Raw genomic sequence first — 18,908 nt, 5'->3', positions numbered from 1 at the left:
TCCCAAACCACAAACCACAAAAGTAGCCACCTGTGAGGACTTCTAGACTGACTACCCCTCTCATTTCCTGCCTAGGGAAACTGAGGCCCAGAGAGGGAAGGGGATTTCCCCCAAGGTTTCCAGGAGAGTCTGTGGCAGGTTCCTGCCCCCGGCCTCACTTCACAGAATCCCAGCCCCACACGCAGCCTTCACCCGGCACGCAAAGATCATTCATTCATTCATCCGACAGCTATTCGCTGCATGTCTACACAGCGTGCAGGGCCAAGATGCTGGTCGGATGCCGTGAGCAGCACATAAACACCTGTGGAGTCTACACACTTGTGGGGACAACCAGAACTTTTTGAAGCCACAGCAACTGTAAACCGGGATGAGTGCCACAAAGGGAACAGGCGGGGAGATGAGACGGGGGAGGCCGCTTTGGACAGGGGGTCAGAGAATTGTTGAGCATGATTATTATCAGAAAGGCGAGAATCAGGCCAGCCGGCGAAAGCAGTGGGGGGAGAGTAGAGAGGAAGAATGTGCTAGAAGGTGGGTGCCACAAGTACAGAATCTAAGAGGTGGGAGTGGCCTTGACACGGTCCGGAGTGGAAGGAGGCCACACATCTAAAGCCCGAGAGCCGGGGAGAGGAGAGCCAGCAGACAGGCAGGCAGGGGCTGGTCGTCCGGGGTCTCAGGTGTAGCAGGACGCTGCCACGGAGTCAGTGGGGAAGGATTTTAAGCAGGGAAATAATGAAACCCGAGTTCTTTTTACAAGGGCACATCGTGTTAGCTGCCGGCCGACAAACGGGCCGCGGACGGGCTGTGGTGGCTCATGGAGAGGAGTTGGGGGGAGTAGTGGGGTGCCACAGAGATGCCGTTGGCAGAACGTCAGATGGAGGCGAGGGTGTGGGGCAGGCGGGGATCTAGGAGGCTGCAGGTTTGGGGCCAGAGGAGCTGGGGACATGCCATGTACTGAGACAGGGCACCCTGCCGCTCGGAGATGGGGGTACAAAAGCTTCGTTGGAGAAATGCCAGGGGTGGTATGCTTGACAGAGCGGGGTCTGGACATACATTGCGGCGGTGTTTGTCACCCCTGAACACTCGGTCACGCACAGAAGCCCTCGTGTGAGAAGTGCCGTCATTTGTCTCAGCCGCAATCATAAATACAAATGGGAACACGGGCACCGAAATCGAGTGACCCGGCCGAGGGACAAACATTACAGCCTCTGGAGCCAGATTCCTAGGCTCAGATCCCGCTCCTATAATCAAATGGCCATGTGACCTTGGGGAACTGACTTGGCCTTCCCTGCCTCTGATTCTTCATCCGTAAATCAAGAATAATGGAGTCAGCTCCCCCATCAGCTTTTAGGAGGGTGAAACAAGTTAATACATGCCTGAGCGCTTGGAACAGTGCCTGGCACATGGTAAGTGGTAAAGGAGAGTTAAATATGGTTATTTTATTAAAAGGTCATCTTACGTGTGCCTAATTGTCTTAGATGATCAATAAAATAAAAGTACAACACCAAGGAATTCTCTTGGAGAGCATGAGGGCTCTCACAAGTAAGTCCGTTGACTCCCAACTGCAAAGCACCGATGAATTTTTTTCACTGTGGATTTGATCTCTCGTCTGTCTCATCCCTATTTCCCGCCTCCCTGCCCAGAAAGCCCTGGTATCGCTGACAGCTAACTCAGATCTCACCTTCTCTCCTTTCAGCCCTGCTGGCCCTGGAGCCCCAACTTTCCCCTGAAAGACAACAAGTCACAATTAGAGACTCCTCCGCCCACCCCACCCCCCCAAGACTCCATGGTCCCAGCATCTACCCAGAAAGAGAAGCCAGCTTGGAATTACAAATGCCATGACTCTGCAGGTAGCTAGGCAGTTACTTCTGTTATACAGAGGGAGCCCCCAGGGCAAGCAGCCTGGGGCAGTGTGCGGATGGAGGGGGAAACAAGGCTGCAGGCCTGGGACACCTGCTTCGGGGCCTCCTTCCTGGTCTGCCTTGAGACTCCGAGCCAGAGGAGCGAGGGAGGCCACCGGTGTGGCAAAGATGGGCTGGACTGAGCCGGGCTAATCACTCACCGGGAGGCCAGGCAAACCGAAGCCAGGGGGGCCCGCATCTCCTTTGGCCCCTGTGGAGGGCCCAAGATGCTGGGCCCCTACAGCTAAGCTGCAGGACAAGCAGGAGTCCCCCTGGAGAAGGAAGAGAAAGAATTGGAAAGCTCCCAGCAGTTGGGGGGGGGGGGGGCGGGCAGCCAGGGGACCAGTGTTCCCTTACCTTCTCTCCTTTGGGGCCTTGGATGCCAGGGTCTCCCTACAGGGAGAAAAGGTTTATGGGCTGAGACTGGGCCTGTTGGGGCACCCCAAACTTCCTACTCATATGTGAGGACAGCAATGTTACACACCACAAACCCTTCAAATACCCAGGGGTCCTATGGGGTTCAAGGTCAGCACCCAAAGCCGGGGCTCATCAACCATGTAATAGATGGAGGAAATCAGGCCAGGTTAAGCTACCCTACTAGAAAGTTCCTGTACCTACCCGATCACCTTTCCATCCAACAGCTCCCAGGCCCTCCTGAAAGAAAGTGTGGGTGAGGGAGAGGAGTGGGGTGGGGAGTCGAGCCAGGACCCTAACCCAGCTCTGCCCACTCCTTTCCTCCACCCCCAACCAACACCCACTCCCAGGAGGAAGGCACAGCCTCACTCACTATAAGGGCTGGCTCCACCCCAGCTTGCCCAAAAGGCATCTCGGAGCCTCCTCAAGAACCCTAGGAGGTAGCCATGGAGACCTGGGTGACCTTCTAGCCCAACCCTAAACTCTATGGTTCAGCCCCCCCCCCCCCGGCCCCTCCCATCTAGAGCCAGGACCCTCGGCCCACAATCTCTCTATGGCCGAGAGAAGTACCCAGTCCTTCTGTCACATACCCAACTCCTTTCCAGGATCACATCCCCAGGTTTTTTGTGGAGCTCCTCAGTGGCCACCCTGGGCACTCACCTTGGCTGGTGCCCGATCACCTGGCTCCCCCTTGGGTCCTGGCTTTCCAGGGAGCCCCACGAAGTTCTGGAAGCCTTCAGGCAGTGTTGGGCACACTTCACAGGGGTCACCCTAGCAGAAAGGAGAGACCATGAGTGGACCAACAAGGGGTCTCCTAGAGAAGGTCCAGCACCCCTGATGCTCAGTGCCACCTTCAGAGAAGGGCTCTCACTCCCACCCTATCCTGGTGCAACCCGGCCTGGATCTCACCTTCTCTCCCTTCAGCCCCGGCACCCCTGGTTTCCCCTGTTGGAGAAGAAGCAGTGAACGTTAGTGGTTAGTGCCAGCCAGAGGGACTGGTATGCCAAGGGCGGGCCCCAGGACCTAGCCCCCGGCCCCTGGAGGCCTTGGTAGAGCAGCCCTGGGCATCGTGGGTGGCGGCCCCCCTCCCTCTCCAGACTGGGCTTACTTACAGGTTTCCCACCAGGACCTTCCTTTCCTGGTACCCCCAAGCTGCCCTGTGGTCAGAAGAAGGGTTAAGGGGGAGGCTCCTGGCCACAGCCTCAGACCATTCACCCCATCCCCATCAGTCCCTTCTCTGGATTGGCAGTACGATCTCAGCCAAATCTCCCATCTCCTCCTGGCCGGCTTGGTCAGCAGGCACCTCCCGCCTGCTGCCTGGCCTTCTCCACATCTACCCCAAGCCCTTCTGCTTGCAAAAGGGGACGACTATGAGGCCTCTGTGTACCCCTTCTCCGGCGCAGCGGGTCAAGAGGAATCCGGGTGACCCCAGAGGAACCATAGCAGACAGACAGACAGTCAGACATTTCCAGGGCTTTCTGCTCATCAAGGCATAAGACCCTAAAATGAGCTTGGGCCCTCCAGGTGTGGCCTTTCTGGTCATGACTAGACTTAGGCTTACCTGTCCCCATGCCTGGAACCCAGGCCAGGGCTCCCATGTCGGCAAGCACTGGGATGGGGACACTCCCCAGTGAGGGGCCTGGCCGAGCTGAGCCAGCCTCCTCAGCTGAATGCCTGGCTCCTTCCCCCCATGAATACCTGCTGCCCTGGGTCCCCTTCTCTCTCCGTCCACCATGCAGGGCATCCCTGCCCCCAAGGGCCCACACTCCTGCCTGTGCTTACCTTGTCTCCCTTAGGGCCTGGCGGGCCGCCTGGGTCCCCCTGAGGGCGGAAACAGCATCAGGTAGAGGCTTGCCAAGGGCCCCACATCACGGCGAGACCTACCCGAGCCCCTTCCCCCCAACCAGGACCCCCAGGCCCGAGCCTTATCTCCCCAGCCCTGGCCAGGCAAGAGAAGGATCCCTGAGGAAAGAACAACAGGAGGGGCCAGGAGTACTCACCGGTGTCCCAGGAAGTCCTCTCCCAGGGGGCCCAGGGAGGCCAGGGCGCCCAGGCTCTCCTGCCAGCCCCTCAGGCCCAACAAAGCCAGGGTCTCCCTGGCACAGACACAAGTTGGGTGTGAGAGAGCCGCCGCCTCAGCCCCACCCCCCACCCTCCGTCCCACAGACACCCACAACTCACCTTCTGCCCTTTGGGCCCCATGACGCAGATCTCCCCGGGCCGGCCCTGTGGGGTCATGGAAGGTAGAAGAAAAGCCTGAGGCCTGGCACCTCCCTGGGGCAGCAGCAAACTGCCCACCTTCAGTGCCCCTCCCCAAAGCCAGACTCCACCCCTGTGCCCCGAGGTCATCAGGTGTCACCATCAGGGCATTAGAGGCCAGGGGCTCTTAGGCTGAGAGCCAGGGGGCCTGGGTTCAGATTCTTTTCTGTCCCCTCCTTGCTCTGCTTCCTGGGGCCTAGCCTCCCCCTCCCTGGGTTTCTGTTCTCCTGTCTGAGCGAAGCTAGCAGGCTGGACTCTGCTGGCTAATTCCAGCATTGCACTGAGGACCACGGGGTTGTGGTGAGCAAGGGTCCCAAGCACCGTACATCGCGGCCTGGCCTTCCCGGCGAGCCCTTGATGCCTCCGTCCCCCTTCTCGCCTTTCTGGCCCTGGGGAAGGAAAAGGTAAAGGGACTGGGGTTGAAAGAAGGGGCTGGAAGAACCAGTGCAGCTCTATCGGGAGGTCGGACAACTGCTTTCTAGACCCCCAGTTTCCGCCTCCCCTGAGACTGAAAGGCTTCCGTCACTCCAGGAAGGTGGACAACAGAAGGAAACTCCGAACCTGCCGGGCCTCTCTCAGGGAGTCGGTGGCATTTCCCTCTGGGTCTGGTGGGAATCTGGACAGGGCAGGGTGACTGGGAGGGACAGAGGGTCTTCCGGGGGGACGGGGCCCTCCATCCTCCAAGAAGATTTTAGACATCTCCTTCCTCAAGTCGGAAGAGCCCACAGACCTCCCTGGCACCTGTCCCTCCAAATCCACGCCCATTACCTTCTGGCCTATAGAGCCCGGAAGTCCTGAGGGTCCCTGAGATAAGGGGGGGGGGACACAACAGAAGGGGTGAGGGAAGGAGGGAGAGGCTGGCAGGACCCCACTGCCCTGCCCTAACCCCGGTCCCACACTCACCAAAGCTCCTGACTCCCCCTTCTCTCCCTTCGGGCCTTCTGCACACTGAGCAGGGAGAGAAGGTGTTGAGATGGTCCCAGGGTCACCCTGTGGGCTGCCAAGGGCACAGCCCCTTCCCCAGGGGCTGACCCCATATTGGCCTTGAAGTAGGCCTTGCCTCCAGGTCTTACCTGAAGTGGGGCATCCGGGGAGATTCGGACACAGTCACTGCCCTAAGGGGAGGGAATGAGGGATCAGGGTGGGACCCTGTTTTGAGAAGGATAGGCTCAAGAGTCCCACAGTCCTACTGGTCATCTTCTAGGTACCCCTAAAAAATAGAGGCTGCCATTTACTAACTCCTAGAAAGACCCTCCCCATCATCCCCCATGTGGGCCAGGCTGCAGGGGTCTGGCTGAGCGGATGGGATGGTTCACATGCCAGCACCCCCCCCCGGGGCCCAGCTGAGCAGGGCCCTGCAGCGGGCATGGCTGGGGCACTTACCCGGGCTCCCTTCTCTCCCTTGGGGCCTGATGGGCCAGGCAGGCCTCGCTCACCTTTCCCTCCCTGTGGATGAGATCAAAACAGGGGCTGGGACCAGGGGGGAGCACCTGGGGGACCTGAGGAAGGTCTCCCCAGTCTGTCTTCTCTACCCATCCCCTATGCACGGGTGTGTAAGTGAGCACAGCGTGCCCCAACCCCCAGCCATGCACACAGCATATGGATTCCATATGCATTCATCCATATGGCCCTCCCACCCCAAGAGGCTATATTTGGCAAATCTATAGTCTCACAAAGAGGGTACTTTCCCCACACCCCTATCAAAGCACGCGAGCTCACACACAGCTCACCCAGGGGCACATGGACACATGCACGGATGCACACAGACGACAGAACCCATGTTGGTGAGTGTTAGGCTGCCTTAGTTCAAATCCTGCCCCACCGCTTAGGGCAAGTCATGTCACCTCTCTGAGACTTAGTCTCTTCATCAATAAAGTGGGACCTCAGGGGGGTGTGGCGAGGAAGAGATGGGACATGAAGGCAGCCCCCGGAGCTGTGTTATGTACTCTCAGGCGCGCACAAGCACACAGTCCCACGTTTACACGCGTGCCGCCTGCCCCGTCCCTCACAGGCTCAGTGGTCCTGTCGGGCCCACCGGGACGAGGGCTCATCCCCCCCACCCCAGGGGGCCACACACATGTGAACATGTGTCCCAGGAGGCACACAGCCAGACCCCCCCACACACACAATCACTCCGACACCCCGTCCCACACGGGGGGCACAGCTGGCTCTCGGGTTTTTCTGAAATAAAATGAGAGTATCCAGCCTGCAGGATGCTTGAGGGGCGGGAAGGTGACAGATGTGCAATGGGAGGCCCAAAGCTGGATGCACGGTAGGACTCAGAAAAGGGGCGCTCTTAACACCCTTTGACATACACAACCCCCGACTGTCTCCAACACACACCCCTAGTCACCCCCGACACATACAGAGCTGGGTAGCCCCGATAGAAACACACAGCCATGGGGCCACATGCTGTGGGACAGGCTGGGACTGCCAAAGAGGGAAAAACTGTCCTGTTCTCCATCTCGGACTCACCTTGGGTCCAGAGGGACCAATTGTGACCTGGGAGGCAAAGAGAGCATTATATCTCAGAGATGGAGAAAAAAACAAGGGCACAGAGAAGGCAAGCAATTAAGCCAGGGCCACACAGCATGGTGGCAAGACCAACAGCCTGAATCCAAGACCCCCAGCGGACCAACAGCTCTGCCTCCAAGGCCACCCAGCTGCTGACTTCATATCCTAAGGCTGTCAGACCTGCAGCGGGGTCTAACCTACCTTCTCTAAACGGCCTGGCTTTAGCTAGCTCCACCCCCTGGTTGTTAGGATTACAGGGCTGCTCAGTTGCCATGGTAACTCCTGCATATCTGGGGACCATCAGCCTTACCAGATTTGGTGGGGGGCTAGATGGAAAGAGGGCCAGGAAGCAGAGGGGGTACTTCCTGTGTCCCCCAAGGTCAGGGGGCTTGGAGCTGAGGGCACCTGGGGTTGTGCCCTTTATGAACTAACGTGGCACGTCAATTCAGAAAGTCAGGCTATGGGAAAGTAGTGACTTACGCTGCCCGTGGGAGAGGCACATTTGGGTACTAGCTGTGCCCACACCGAGTGCTCTCCCTTGTCCTTCTGGACCCCCAAAGGGAGGCCAGACTGGGGCCAGCTAGCTAGAGAGGCATAGGAGGGGAAGTCCTGAGCCAACATGGGTTTGGGGGCCAGCGCTGGGCTGTGTCACCCTGAGTCAGCCTTCCCCTTCTCGAGGCCTCCAAGGTGATATGGGAAGCTTTCAAACAGAACAGCCCCGAGTCCTTGTGGGTAGTGGAAAGCTGGGATCAGCAACCAAGGTTCTGGTCCCACCAGCCACCACTCTGACCCCATTCCACCCTGGATCGCAACACATTGCCCGGATCACAGGGCGTGAGGCTTCCTTCCATGCAGCCTGTGGTGGGGACAGGGTGGGAGTCAAGCCCGGCTCTGGGGGATGTGCAGGGAGGGAGTGTGATAAGAACACAAAGGCCTACTTGTCCTTAACCAGGAAGCCAACTAGCCCACTCCCAGCCCCCGCCCACCCCACCCTGCACACCCTCTATTCACTCACATTGCTTTCCTGGGCACCATGGACACAGGGTGGGCACTGCAAGGGAAGAATGGGCCAGGAGGTCAGTTCTGAGAGCCCGGGACCAGCCCTCCCCACCCTATTCCCCCCACATACACACAGCGAGCACACAGAACGTCATGTGTGTCCTGAGTGAAGTCCAAGGGAGCAGGAAGATAAGAATCCTACCAAACAAGCCTCATCCCTCAACTCCCAGCGACCCAGTGCCAAGCCATTCCTCACATGAGGAAACTGAAGCCCAGAGAGGAAGAGCAGTGCGATCTGGGTCACACAGCATGGGGGGGGGGGCAGAGTGAGGCCCAGGATCTGCGGTCCCACAGCCAAGGCCTGGATTCTTCCCATGATGCCCATAGCCATTTGCTGCCAAATCAGCAGGAGTGTCCAGGACTAACCGCCCCCCACCCACCCACCCAAGGAGAGGCAGCAGGCAGACCGGGCCCAGCGCTGAGCCCTGAAGGAATGCTGGGAGCTGCGTAGTCATCCCAAACCCCCATGCGCAGGCTCCGGTGCCACAAAGCCTGTCCAAAGGGCTCGTGTTGGCACCTCCTCAACCAAGCTCTTTTTGCCAGTCTAGATGGGAGGCTTACCTCGTCGGCTGCTGTCTCCTGACGGGCCTGGGAAGAGGGAGGGCATGGTAATGGGCAGGAAGCAGAGGCTTCGAAGCCCTGCTTCCAATACTCCTACCCAAGAACCATCAGGAGCGGTGCCCTACGCTGTGCCAGGTACTGTCTGTCTCGCCCCCATTCATCCCTCCTTCTCAGAGCTGGCACCTGTGCCTCCTAAGCTCTGTCCAGGAGTGGGGGCGGGGGGAAGAGTGTGGGAGAACAGTGGCTTACTCAAGGGGTTTACAGAGGGCACAGACAGCAGACCGAGGGCACCGTGAACTCCACCCCCTGCCCTCCCCCTACCATCTCTACCTTTGTTTCCCTCTCTGCCTTCTGGCTGATGCTTCCTGTCAGCTGGGCATCCACCTGGGCAGACGGAGTCAAAAAGGAACTCTTGAAGAGGGGCAGTGCAGGGGCCCACGCTGGAAAGGGGCACCCAGGTAGGGGCATGGGCCCAGGTACCCCCTCAGCTGGCGTCTCCCAAGGCATTGAAAGCCTGCTCAGGCCCCTGGCACTCCCCCCGGCCTCTCTCCCTTTCCCCCCACCCACGTGATGTCGGAGAAAACAAGACCATGAATCAATGGGATCCTGTGTTCCTGCAGCCAAAGGCTGGGCATGATGCCCAGAGGGCAGGGAGACTGCCCATCCTGGAGGTGGGGCAAAGGGAGGAACTGGGCTTCCCTGCCACCCTGAAGAACCTGAGAGTGGGTAGGGCAGCTGGCCATGGTGCTGGGTGTAGGACCAGCCTATGGGTTGGTGGGTACGGGTTGGTACGGGCTGGGCCCAGGAGAGTGAGCAAGCCCAGAGGGAACCAGTGTGGCCTGGCCTCTGACCCCGGGGACCCCTGTCCCGGACTGCCTTTGAGTGCAAACCTGGCCCTGACCTGACCAAAGGGGTCTGGCGTGACATCAGTGAGGGGCTGGGGAGTGCCAGAGCTCGATGGGCATGTCTCTCAATGCCAACAGGCAGGTAGACACAGGTTCACCCAGTGGGTTCCGGCCTCTCTGAATCCTACAGCGGTGGTCCATAGATGCGTGGAGCTTCCAGTGCCCGCCCTACCCCAGGCACAACTGACCCTGGTGGTAGACCTCAGTCCTACTTGTACCTACCTGTGCTCATGTCTACCTGCCCTGCCCACCCACCTTGCTGTTTTGAGGCTCCTCCAGGCAGAAGCAGCGGGTGTAGACCTTGCCTTCAGTCTGTGGATTGATCTCGATGAGCTCATTGCTCTGGGTGTCCCGGCGGGCCTTGGAGGTCTCTGGGGGACACTGTCCGGAGTGGGGAAAGGGCTGGGGTCAGTACAGAAGGCAGACCGCCCCCCACCCACTCATCCTAAGATCTCAGTGCGTCGCCATCCTGGCCACCCACCTCCACCACACTTATGCCCCTGGGAAGTGTCCCAAACCTTCCCAGCTGGGCCAGAGCTGGGCCACTCACCCCTCCTGGTAAAATCTCACAGCATCCCTCCTCCAGCACAAGCTCCGGGTCACAGTAGATATGTGCCTGCTGAAGGTCAAACTGCAGGGGATACGATACACAAGTCAGTCTCCCACTTCATTTGATCAAACAGCTCAGTGTCCTGGCTGCCCGGGAGGCCCCGAGATGGCTCGGCCCCAGGATGTGCCCTCAGAGGGTTGCCAGTCTCACCTGGGGAGACCATCAGGAGTATAGCTGTCACCAAAAGCAAAACAGAGCTGCGCATGCAGGAAAGAGAAGAGGGAGAAAAGGTCACTTTGGCCCAGAGGAACGGGGGCGGAGGAGGTTCCGTTTCAGCCGGGCCTTGAAGGACCAGTAGATACTCTGCAGATGGGTATGCATTCCAGGTGGGGGTGACAGCCGAGTCAAAGGCGAGCAGGCGGGAAAGTAGCAGGTGAGTGGACGACTAGGAAGGATTTGACCGGAGTAAGCCGTACAGAGAGATGTAAAGGAAGAAGATACCATAGACATTTCTAGGGACCAGACCACGAAGGGCCGTGAATGCCAGGTTGATATGTGTAGGCTGCATCTGGAGGGCAGTGGGGAACCCCAAGAGGATTCCAAGCAAGGGAAGGACCTGGTCATATGATAGAGATTCCAGGGAGCTCACTCAGACTCTGAAAACATGAGAGCAGAGGCAGCGCCCCACCTAGCACTCACCGAGACGGGCTTCCCCTGCTCAGCATCCAAGCCCAGAAAGACGTGGCCCACGGGCCGCAGGGGTCGCCGGGGCCCCAGAGGCTGAGAGGAGGCTGAGGTGCAGTCCACATGCACGGAGGCCACGCGTTCAGCCACACTCAGCCCCAGCTTGTGCCAGCGCAGGTCAAAGAGCTGGGGCACGGGGAAGATGCAGGACACAAAGTCGCCGTCTTGGCCCCGGGCCCGGAGCTCCAGGCTCCGCTCTCGGCTGTTGACTTCCAGGGAAATCTGTGTGGCATTGGGGGAGGAACAAGACAGAGAATCAGAGCCCCACAGGCTCAGTATGGCAAAGTTGGGGGCTCTCAAGGTCATTTCACAGGAAGAGGAACTGAAGCCCAGAGAGAGACGAAAGCCAGTAGGGCCACAGAGCAGTCCAACCTGAAGGAAGGGGATAGGAGCTGCCAGGGGTGGGGTAGCCTCGAGGGTGGGCGCCGGGGATGAGGCAGAGAGGCCCCAGAATTTACAAGCTGGGACCGAGGTTGGGCTGGACTGGTACTGCTCGATGCCTCAAGAGCCATGGGGGGCGGGGGAGGGGGGTCCAGCTCACCTGTGGGTACCCATCTCCATCGGTCACTTGAAATAAATACCACGTGCTCTGGTGGGTGTGTTTCTTCAGCAAGAGTGTCAGCACCAGGACAAACTCATCGGGGAGGCCCCGAGGGAATACTCGTCTGGGGGCAGAGCAGGGAGGGGACCCTGAGGCTCAGGTGAGAGACCACCTTCTGCCCACCCTGGGCCCTCAGGACTGCCGAACCCACGTGTGACTCACACAGGCCCACACCTTCAAACCGACACATACATATGCATGTCTATCCGCTCTATCGATACTGATGGAGTGCCTACTATGTGCCAGGTGGGTCCGGCTGCTGGGGGTAGCAGTGGTGAAAACACAGAGAAGGTTCCTGCCCTCGTGGAGGCTTCAAGTCTGCTGGGGGAGTGGTAGGGCCCTAAACAAAGGTAGGACCCTAAACAAAGAATCCCCAGGATGACTATGTCACTATGTCAAGATAATTGTGGTGAAGTTCTTCTGAGGAATCCAGGATGCCCTGGAATCCAGGATAACCGGGACTTGGGGCAGGGAAGAGGTGCTGGCGAAAGATAAAAAGCATTCAGCATGACCGGAGCAGCAAGTAAGAGGAACATTCTGGAAGGTGAGGCTGGAGAGGGAAGCAGGGGCCAGACCCCCCGGGCCTTGTGGGAGTTTGAACTTCACCCACAGGCACGTGTGGGTGCGCACACATGCACGTGCGCGCGCACACACACACACACACACACACACACACGACTCTTACCAGGTTCCCACCCCCATCCTGGGGTCTCCACAGCGCCTGTAGGATATAGACCTGTCCCCCGACTGCTAGCCAGAGGGAGGGGAGGGACAGAGCGTGGGGGTGCCACGCATCTCCTCTGTGCCTACCCTGCAAGCCCCAGGGGCGGAAACCAGGTTGACTCCCAGCAACAGGTGGGGTAAAATGACCTGAGTCATTTGTGGCATCTGGCATCCCCCCCCAGGTACGCCCCTGAGTTTAGGCCCCACGTCCAGAGTTGCTGGAGAGTATTAATTCCCATTTCACACTGGGGCCTTTACCGCACTGGCTGGGTGAGCGGGGCTGCCCCCAGTCGAAGGATGAGAGGCCCCTTGGGGTTGCGGATCTTCTTAATGGCAGATGTTTTCAGGAGGCCGAGTCGATGGATGAGGTTAAAGCCTTTGGGGGAGACACCAGATGAAGAGCTCAGCTGGGCAGGTGAGGAGGGGGTAATAGCCACTCTAGGAAGATGGGAGAGAGGAGACAGCCGACTGAGATGGGCACTCACCGGTCACATTGGTCGATAAATGGCTTCTGTGTTCCAACTTGAGTCCTTCCTGTTGTGAAGGTGGGCATTGCTCGCCTGGAAGAGAATTGGCAGTGGGCCAGTCAGTGGACTCTGGCTGAAGAGTCCAGGCTCTTGGGGAACCTGGAGAGAAGCAAGTTTTTGTACCCCATTCTGGACCTTTAACCGGGGCCAGCCTTGGGGCTGCTTTTACCTCTTGCCTTCTGACCCTGGCTGCCCTGGGAGCCAGGAGGACCCCCAGTATACAGATGGGAAGACTGAGGCCCAGAGACTGAGGCTGGGCCCAAGGCCATGAAGCGAGTTCACAGCAGAGCAGGACCAGAACTCCTGGAATCCAAATTCCCCCAAGATACCAAGTCAGGCGGCAGGTGAACAAGAGAAAGAGCAAAAGAAACTCTGGGCGGCCCTAGAACTCAGATGGGGTAGAGAGCTGGATACATACCTGTGCTCCCTCCTGCATATACACCCAGCAGGGGGCAAGGGGCACCTCGGGGTAAAGAAAGTCACATTATGCACGCTTGTGTTATATACAAGCACCTGAGCATGTCTGCACATGTGTGAGTTACGGATGCCCGTGCCACCGGGGATGCCATGTGCAGCTGGTACACGTGTTCTCTGCAGTGGGAGGGGTTTACTTCCTACATCTAAAGCAGAAAAGCAGACCAGACACAAGGCTGAGGCAACAGAATGACTTTTCACCTGGATAACTACCTTATGAAACAAACAGGAAGAAGAGACTGAGGGCCTGAAGGGACCACAAGCTCAAGGGAACCACCAGGACCTTGGGGCTCCAGACAGGGTATATTAAGTGGGTAAAGGCTCCTAGAGAAGGATAGCTTAATTATGGTCTCCAAAACCCTGAAGGGACAGAGAGGCAGCCGTGGGCTTGCCTCCTCTTAGGGTTGACTGAGCGAAATGTCAGGAAAGATGCTACAACAGGAGATAAAGGCCAGACTCACAAAGGCCTCCCCATCGCTGCAGGTGGGATAGCTGGGACACGACAATGGCTACAGCCCCTAGGAGCTGGGCACTGGACTCCCCGACCGCCTGGCTGGAAGAAGGGATCTTGGATCCCTAAGCCCAGTGACCCCACTGAAGTCTCCCTCCCCCAGGTCTGGCCAGAAAGACGATCACTGTCTTCAGCATCAGCAGCAGCAATGGGTGACTCACCCGTTGGCAATGGGCCCAGATTCCTTACAGATGTTGAAATTCTCTGCCTCAGTGCCCCGGGGACCCAGTGAGGGAGAGAGCAAGGCACATGCACACACATGCGGAAACACATACAGACACACACAACCTTCAGGCAGTCACATGCGCCCTGGCTGCACACCCCTCTCACATCTGCACCTTGCTTTTTCTGCCCCCCCTTGGCTCGATTTGGGTTCTAGGAGTTCTATTTCTGCTCAGCTGGGCAGCTAAGCTACGAAGCCCAGGGGGCACCCATCAGGGCAGGGCAAGTTGCCCGGTCAACTTCCTCTGGCTTTGGGCCCTGGAAAGCTGCGCCCTCTGTCCCATCCAGCATCTGGGCCTCGAGGAGGGCCCTTTATCTGGGATCCAGGGCCAGCTGCAGAGGAGGAGGAGCACGTGGGCTGGAGGATGGATTCTCCACCATGAAAAGGATTGGAAGGGCTTGGGCCTCTTTCAAGCTGCAGCTTCCTTCTTCAGGGACAGACCTCACTGGCCCTGCCAGCACTGTGTGCACAGGATGGGTTCATATGCCGGGGGTGGGGGTGGGGGGAGGGTTGTTCGTTCACACACAGAGACACAGGAATAGGTACAGAGACACTCTGTGATGCAGAAAGGCTCCGGGACGGACAAACATGCAGACAGAAGCACACAGACACTCTGGCTCACACTGTACCCACACCCCAGGCCACGTTGAGCCCACCCTCCGACTCTCCATAAATGCCCACGTGACCTAGGCACATGGTCACACCTGTACATCGGACCCCAGCATCTCAGGGAGCCAGTCACAGGCCGATGGCATCCCGATCCTCATGTGGCACCTCACCTGTATCTGCCCCCCGGCTGCACACGGCCCAGAGACTGAGCAGCCACAAGCCAGGAACCCAAGATGCCCACATCCTGGTCCAGAGAGGTCAGCCACGGCCACAGCACCTGAAAACCACAGAGACCGTGAAGGTGGCTTCCTGAGCTCACACAGCACGATACATGGGCAAGTAGCAGCCAGCCCATGGGGCCCAGGCCCTAGTACTGGGGTGGCAGCAGGGCTGGCCAGGCATCAATCCCTCTCAGAGGCCCAACCACAGGCCTTGGGCTAGGATTTGGGCCAGGGTGATATTAAAAATATTTAACCACCGGTATGGCATGGACACCAACCCGCCAGAGCAGAATGCTGGCTGGAGCATTCTGGGTCCAGGCAGCGTTGGATGGCGCCAGTGGTTAGTTGCTGGGTTAAGGAGAGATCTAGAGGGTCCTAGAAGGCCAGGTAAACTGGGATAGTGAGGGGGCTTGAGAGAGAGACTATTTACCAAGACACTTAGAAGTATTTCAATATTTTATCAACCTGTATAGCACTGTATTGCTATATACCAGCCTGGTACCTGGCTCGCTGCACCCAGCTCAGCCCGGCAGTCCTGCCAGGCACCCACAAGGTCAGGGGCTGAGTCTCGTGGCAGGTATCACAGAGCTGTGTGTGGGCCAAGGAAGATTCCCCCATGGGTACAGTGGGTGGGAGAGCAGGTCACCGGGCTCAGGACCTCGTTGTCAACCTCTCCCTCTGATGGATGCTCGTCTTTTAGTTTTATTAAACCCTGATGGATGGGCCCAGATAAATCAATGCAGGCTCAGCAAGCGGCCAGCAGACCCATACATCATCCGGCCTCCCCTGAGACAGGCAGCTTGCACATGCACACACAGAGTCAGCATGACACACGCAGATGCACAGGCACATGTCCACACAGACACATTTGTGCCAGTGCATGCATACACACCCACCTGCACACAGACTCGCTCACAGAGACACATGTTCACCGACCTACCCAGACATACCAGTTTACACGTACACACACGAGCACATAGCCAGCCTATGACTATCCCTCCAGTAGGCCCTCCTGTCGGGAAGTTCTTATGCAAGTCTGACCTCATTCCCCCCAGCTGTTACGGAATTCTATCTCCCTTCCCTCAGTCCTGAATAGGGAGTGAGCGCAGGAAGGACCCCTCACCTCAGTATAGTTGGAGATAGGACCCTGATCCCCTTCTTCCTGGGGCAGAACTGTTCCTCCACCCCCCTCACTCGCCTTCCTAGTGGTGGGCACGTCCCATCACTCAAGAGCCAACCGTGGGAGGCATGTGAACACATGTGGAGGGGGGAAGAGCGGTGTGCTTGTCCTCTTCCTGCTCCTCACCTCCAGCCTCCGCTCCCCCGGCCCCAGCCAGAGCCGGGGCTGCAGGGATAGGAGAGAAGCTTCCAACCATGTGATCCCATCCTAATACAAAGGCGCAGATTTGGGGGCAGGGAGAGCAGAATGGGGATGTTTAGAGCTCTCCTATAGAGAAGGCGACTGAGGACCAGAGGCGGGACACCACTTGGCCCAAGTCACACAGCAAGTTGGAGGCAAAAGAGGCGCTTCAGCACAGAGCCCCGAGGCAGCCCACTCCACCCCCCAACACACACACACTTACCGTGGCTGGGGATCCCCCACCTCCCTGAGTAATCCAGGCAGCCCAGGGCAGCCAGCCAAGGGGAGCGGGGCCTGGGTTCCTCAGGCCCGCGGGGAGGTCCTCGATCACTTCCGACGTCCCGAAACCCCGACTTCCCAGGTCGCTGGCTCCGGGGGCTGAATGCTGCCCCGCGAGCGAGCGCGCGCCTGTCTGCCGGGGACCGCCGGCCACTCCGGGTGGGGGAAGAGGGGCGGTTCCAGGGGGCTGGGGACATGCCAGGGCGGCTAATGGAACACAGCTGGACCCGCCCGCCGAGCGGGAGGCGGGAAGGAGGGCGGGGAGGGGGCTCCGGCGGTGGCAGAGGAGGCCGGCGAGACGCACGGCCCCGCTCCGGGCCTGGCCCCGCGCCCAAGCCCGCCCCGCCCGCTTCCCCGCCAGGTGAGCTCTGCAGCGAGGGGGCGGGTCCCTGCGTGCCCGGAGCGGCCCTGCGAGTGGGCTCCGCAGACGGCGGCGGCCGCCGGGGCGGGGGGGGGGGGGGGGGGGGGGGGTGGTGCAGGGAGGCCGGCCCTTTAAGGGCCCGGCCGGCCGGAGCGTGAAGGGCCTCCCCGGTGCCACCCCCTTCCCCTCTCCTGGCTGGGCCTCCAGAAGGCTGGGGAGGGCGGGCGGGGGGTTGCAGACCCTCCTCCTCAGTTCCGTGGCAGCGGTGACGTGGCTACTGCCCAGGCCTCCTCGGTCAGCTTTTTCCAGTTTCTCAGGCTCACTTTCCCAGCTAGTCTGTTCCCGGGTCTGGAGGGGGTGCGGGTAGGGTCCTCCCGGGGTGGGGGTGGGCGCTGCATTAACCCGTTCTGCACTAGCCTCAGGCCCCGGAGAAGTGGAGCCCAGCAGGTTCCCTTCTTCCTGACTCCATGGGGTTAGGAGGGCTCCAGTCCCTGTCCTCTGCTCTAGCTTTGTGGCTTGGAACTTACTACTTAACTCGGACTCCCTTTTTCATCTGTATGATGGGATAATGATCTCTATACCTCACAGGGTTGTTGTGAGCAGGAAAGGAGTGGAAGTCTATCAAAGGGCTTATACAGGGTCTGGCACAAAAGAGGAGCTCCATATGGGGTGCCTGGCTGGCTCTGCTGGTGGAGCATGGGACTCTTGATCTTGGAATCAGGAGTTTGAGCCCCGCCTTGGGGGTAGAGTTTACTTCAAAAAATAAATATGCAAGAATAGCTTTAAAAAGGGCGCCTGGGTGGCTCAGATGGTTAAGCGTCTGCCTTCGGCTCAGGTCATGATCCCAGGGTCCTGGGATCGAGTCCTGCGTCGGGCTCCCTGCTCCTTGGGAGCCTGCTTCTCCCTCTGCCTCTCTCTCTCTGCCTTTCATGAATAAATAAATAAAATCTTAAAAAAAAAAAGAATAGCTAAAAAAAAAAAAGCCAAAAAGATAAGCTGTAAGAGACCAGGATTGTCAAGTGATAAAAATGGTATTTTTTTAAAAAAAGCTCAATAAATATTCATTGTTATTATCATTTTTACCATGAACACTGGCAGGAGGTGGGGGGCAGCTGGGATTCAAGCATATATACCGTTGATGGGACTTGCGAGCAAAAAGGAGCAGGTACGGTGTCCAGTTCTATCCAGAGGCAGGGGATGATCAAGGTGACCCTCCCAAGGGTACCCCGCCACAGGCAGCAAACGAATTTCTGGGCAGCAAGCCCAAGGAACTACAGAGAATTGGGTTCAAGAGGCCCATGAATGGGAGGAATGGATGTGTGGGGGAGAGGGAGCAACTGAGATCCCCTGATGAGGGGAGACTTCCTGTAGAAACAACATGGTTGTACCGTAGCCCTGTGGCCCCATCTAACCCGGGAGAAGGGGGAGCAGGGGATTTCCCGCCTTAAGACCCAGAGGCGCTGAGTCAGCGGAAACCCCAACCAAGGCCACAGAGGAGCCCCACTGTGGTCTGGGTCCCGGGAGCCATCCCAGATGTGGCTACGACAGTGGTGGGGCCTGGGAGGCGCTGAGCTCAGCAGGCGGGAAGCGGAGGGGTGGGGCTTTCTGGGCACTCCGGCCTGAGAAGGGGGGGCACAGGCTCTGTCTTCCCAGAGTGTGCTGTCCCGGAGATGGGCACTTGGGAACCAATAGGCAACACGAATAGGTCAGGGTCTGTGCTAAGAACTTCACATAGGTTGACTCCTTTACTCCTCGCGTCCACCCCAGGAGGGAGAATTCTATTCTTATCCCCATTTTACAGATGGGGAAACTTGGAGTGTAGGAACGACGCAACTTGCCCGAGCTCACATGCCTAGAAGATGGTGGGAAAGGGACCCACGCCCAGCTAGCCTGCACTCACAGCACAAGTTCTTAACTACTGTGCCATCCTGGGCAACTCCTACCTTCCCCCGCATTCATACCCGACTCTCCCAGGCAGGAGGGGAGGGTTGGACCCAGAGCATTCAGAGCCAGACGGACTTGAGAAGGGGCAACACAGATACCTCCCTCCAGCACTCCAAGGGTAGGCCCAAGAACCGCCAAGCCTGGGGTGCTCCTCCGGCCTGGATACACTGC

The 18,908-nt window shown here is 58.6% G+C and overlaps 1 protein-coding gene across 3 annotated transcripts in view; it reads right to left on the bottom strand.

Moving 5' to 3' along the window:
- COL16A1 (collagen type XVI alpha 1 chain) overlaps positions 1–14,815 on the bottom strand; it is a 47,755-nt gene extending 32,940 nt beyond the window's left edge. Inside the window, exons 1-26 of one of the 3 annotated variants that reach the window (XM_088023022.1) lie at positions 14,743–14,815; positions 12,714–12,788; positions 12,487–12,604; positions 11,446–11,569; positions 10,860–11,126; positions 10,161–10,241; positions 9,866–10,012; positions 9,036–9,089; positions 8,706–8,732; positions 8,101–8,136; positions 7,047–7,073; positions 5,955–6,017; positions 5,645–5,686; positions 5,475–5,519; positions 5,340–5,375; positions 4,898–4,960; positions 4,494–4,538; positions 4,313–4,408; positions 4,095–4,133; positions 3,425–3,469; positions 3,222–3,257; positions 2,973–3,083; positions 2,517–2,552; positions 2,256–2,291; positions 2,060–2,170; positions 1,679–1,723 (exon numbers count right to left, since the gene is read on the bottom strand). In XM_088023022.1, the coding sequence (XP_087879148.1) occupies positions 1,679–1,723; positions 2,060–2,170; positions 2,256–2,291; positions 2,517–2,552; positions 2,973–3,083; positions 3,222–3,257; positions 3,425–3,469; positions 4,095–4,133; positions 4,313–4,408; positions 4,494–4,538; positions 4,898–4,960; positions 5,340–5,375; positions 5,475–5,519; positions 5,645–5,686; positions 5,955–6,017; positions 7,047–7,073; positions 8,101–8,136; positions 8,706–8,732; positions 9,036–9,089; positions 9,866–10,012; positions 10,161–10,241; positions 10,860–11,126; positions 11,446–11,569; positions 12,487–12,604; positions 12,714–12,788; positions 14,743–14,815 (1,878 nt within the window). The remainder of the gene's footprint in view (positions 1–1,678; positions 1,724–2,059; positions 2,171–2,255; positions 2,292–2,516; positions 2,553–2,972; positions 3,084–3,221; positions 3,258–3,424; positions 3,470–4,094; positions 4,134–4,312; positions 4,409–4,493; positions 4,539–4,897; positions 4,961–5,339; positions 5,376–5,474; positions 5,520–5,644; positions 5,687–5,954; positions 6,018–7,046; positions 7,074–8,100; positions 8,137–8,705; positions 8,733–9,035; positions 9,090–9,865; positions 10,013–10,160; positions 10,242–10,859; positions 11,127–11,445; positions 11,570–12,486; positions 12,605–12,713; positions 12,789–14,742) is intronic. The other 2 variants (XM_088023023.1, XM_028113897.2) reach the window with 2 other exon arrangements.
- Positions 14,816–18,908: the final 4,093 nt, after the last annotated feature.

This window comes from Eumetopias jubatus, unplaced genomic scaffold (genome assembly GCF_037043125.1).
Source record: "Eumetopias jubatus isolate StellerSeaLion01/CBP00866 unplaced genomic scaffold, mEumJub1_p1.0 scaffold_4, whole genome shotgun sequence".
Taxonomy (NCBI): Eukaryota; Metazoa; Chordata; class Mammalia; order Carnivora; family Otariidae; genus Eumetopias; species Eumetopias jubatus.
The sequence above is the reverse complement of the archived record's forward strand: the minus strand, read 5'-3'. Positions and strand labels throughout refer to the sequence as shown.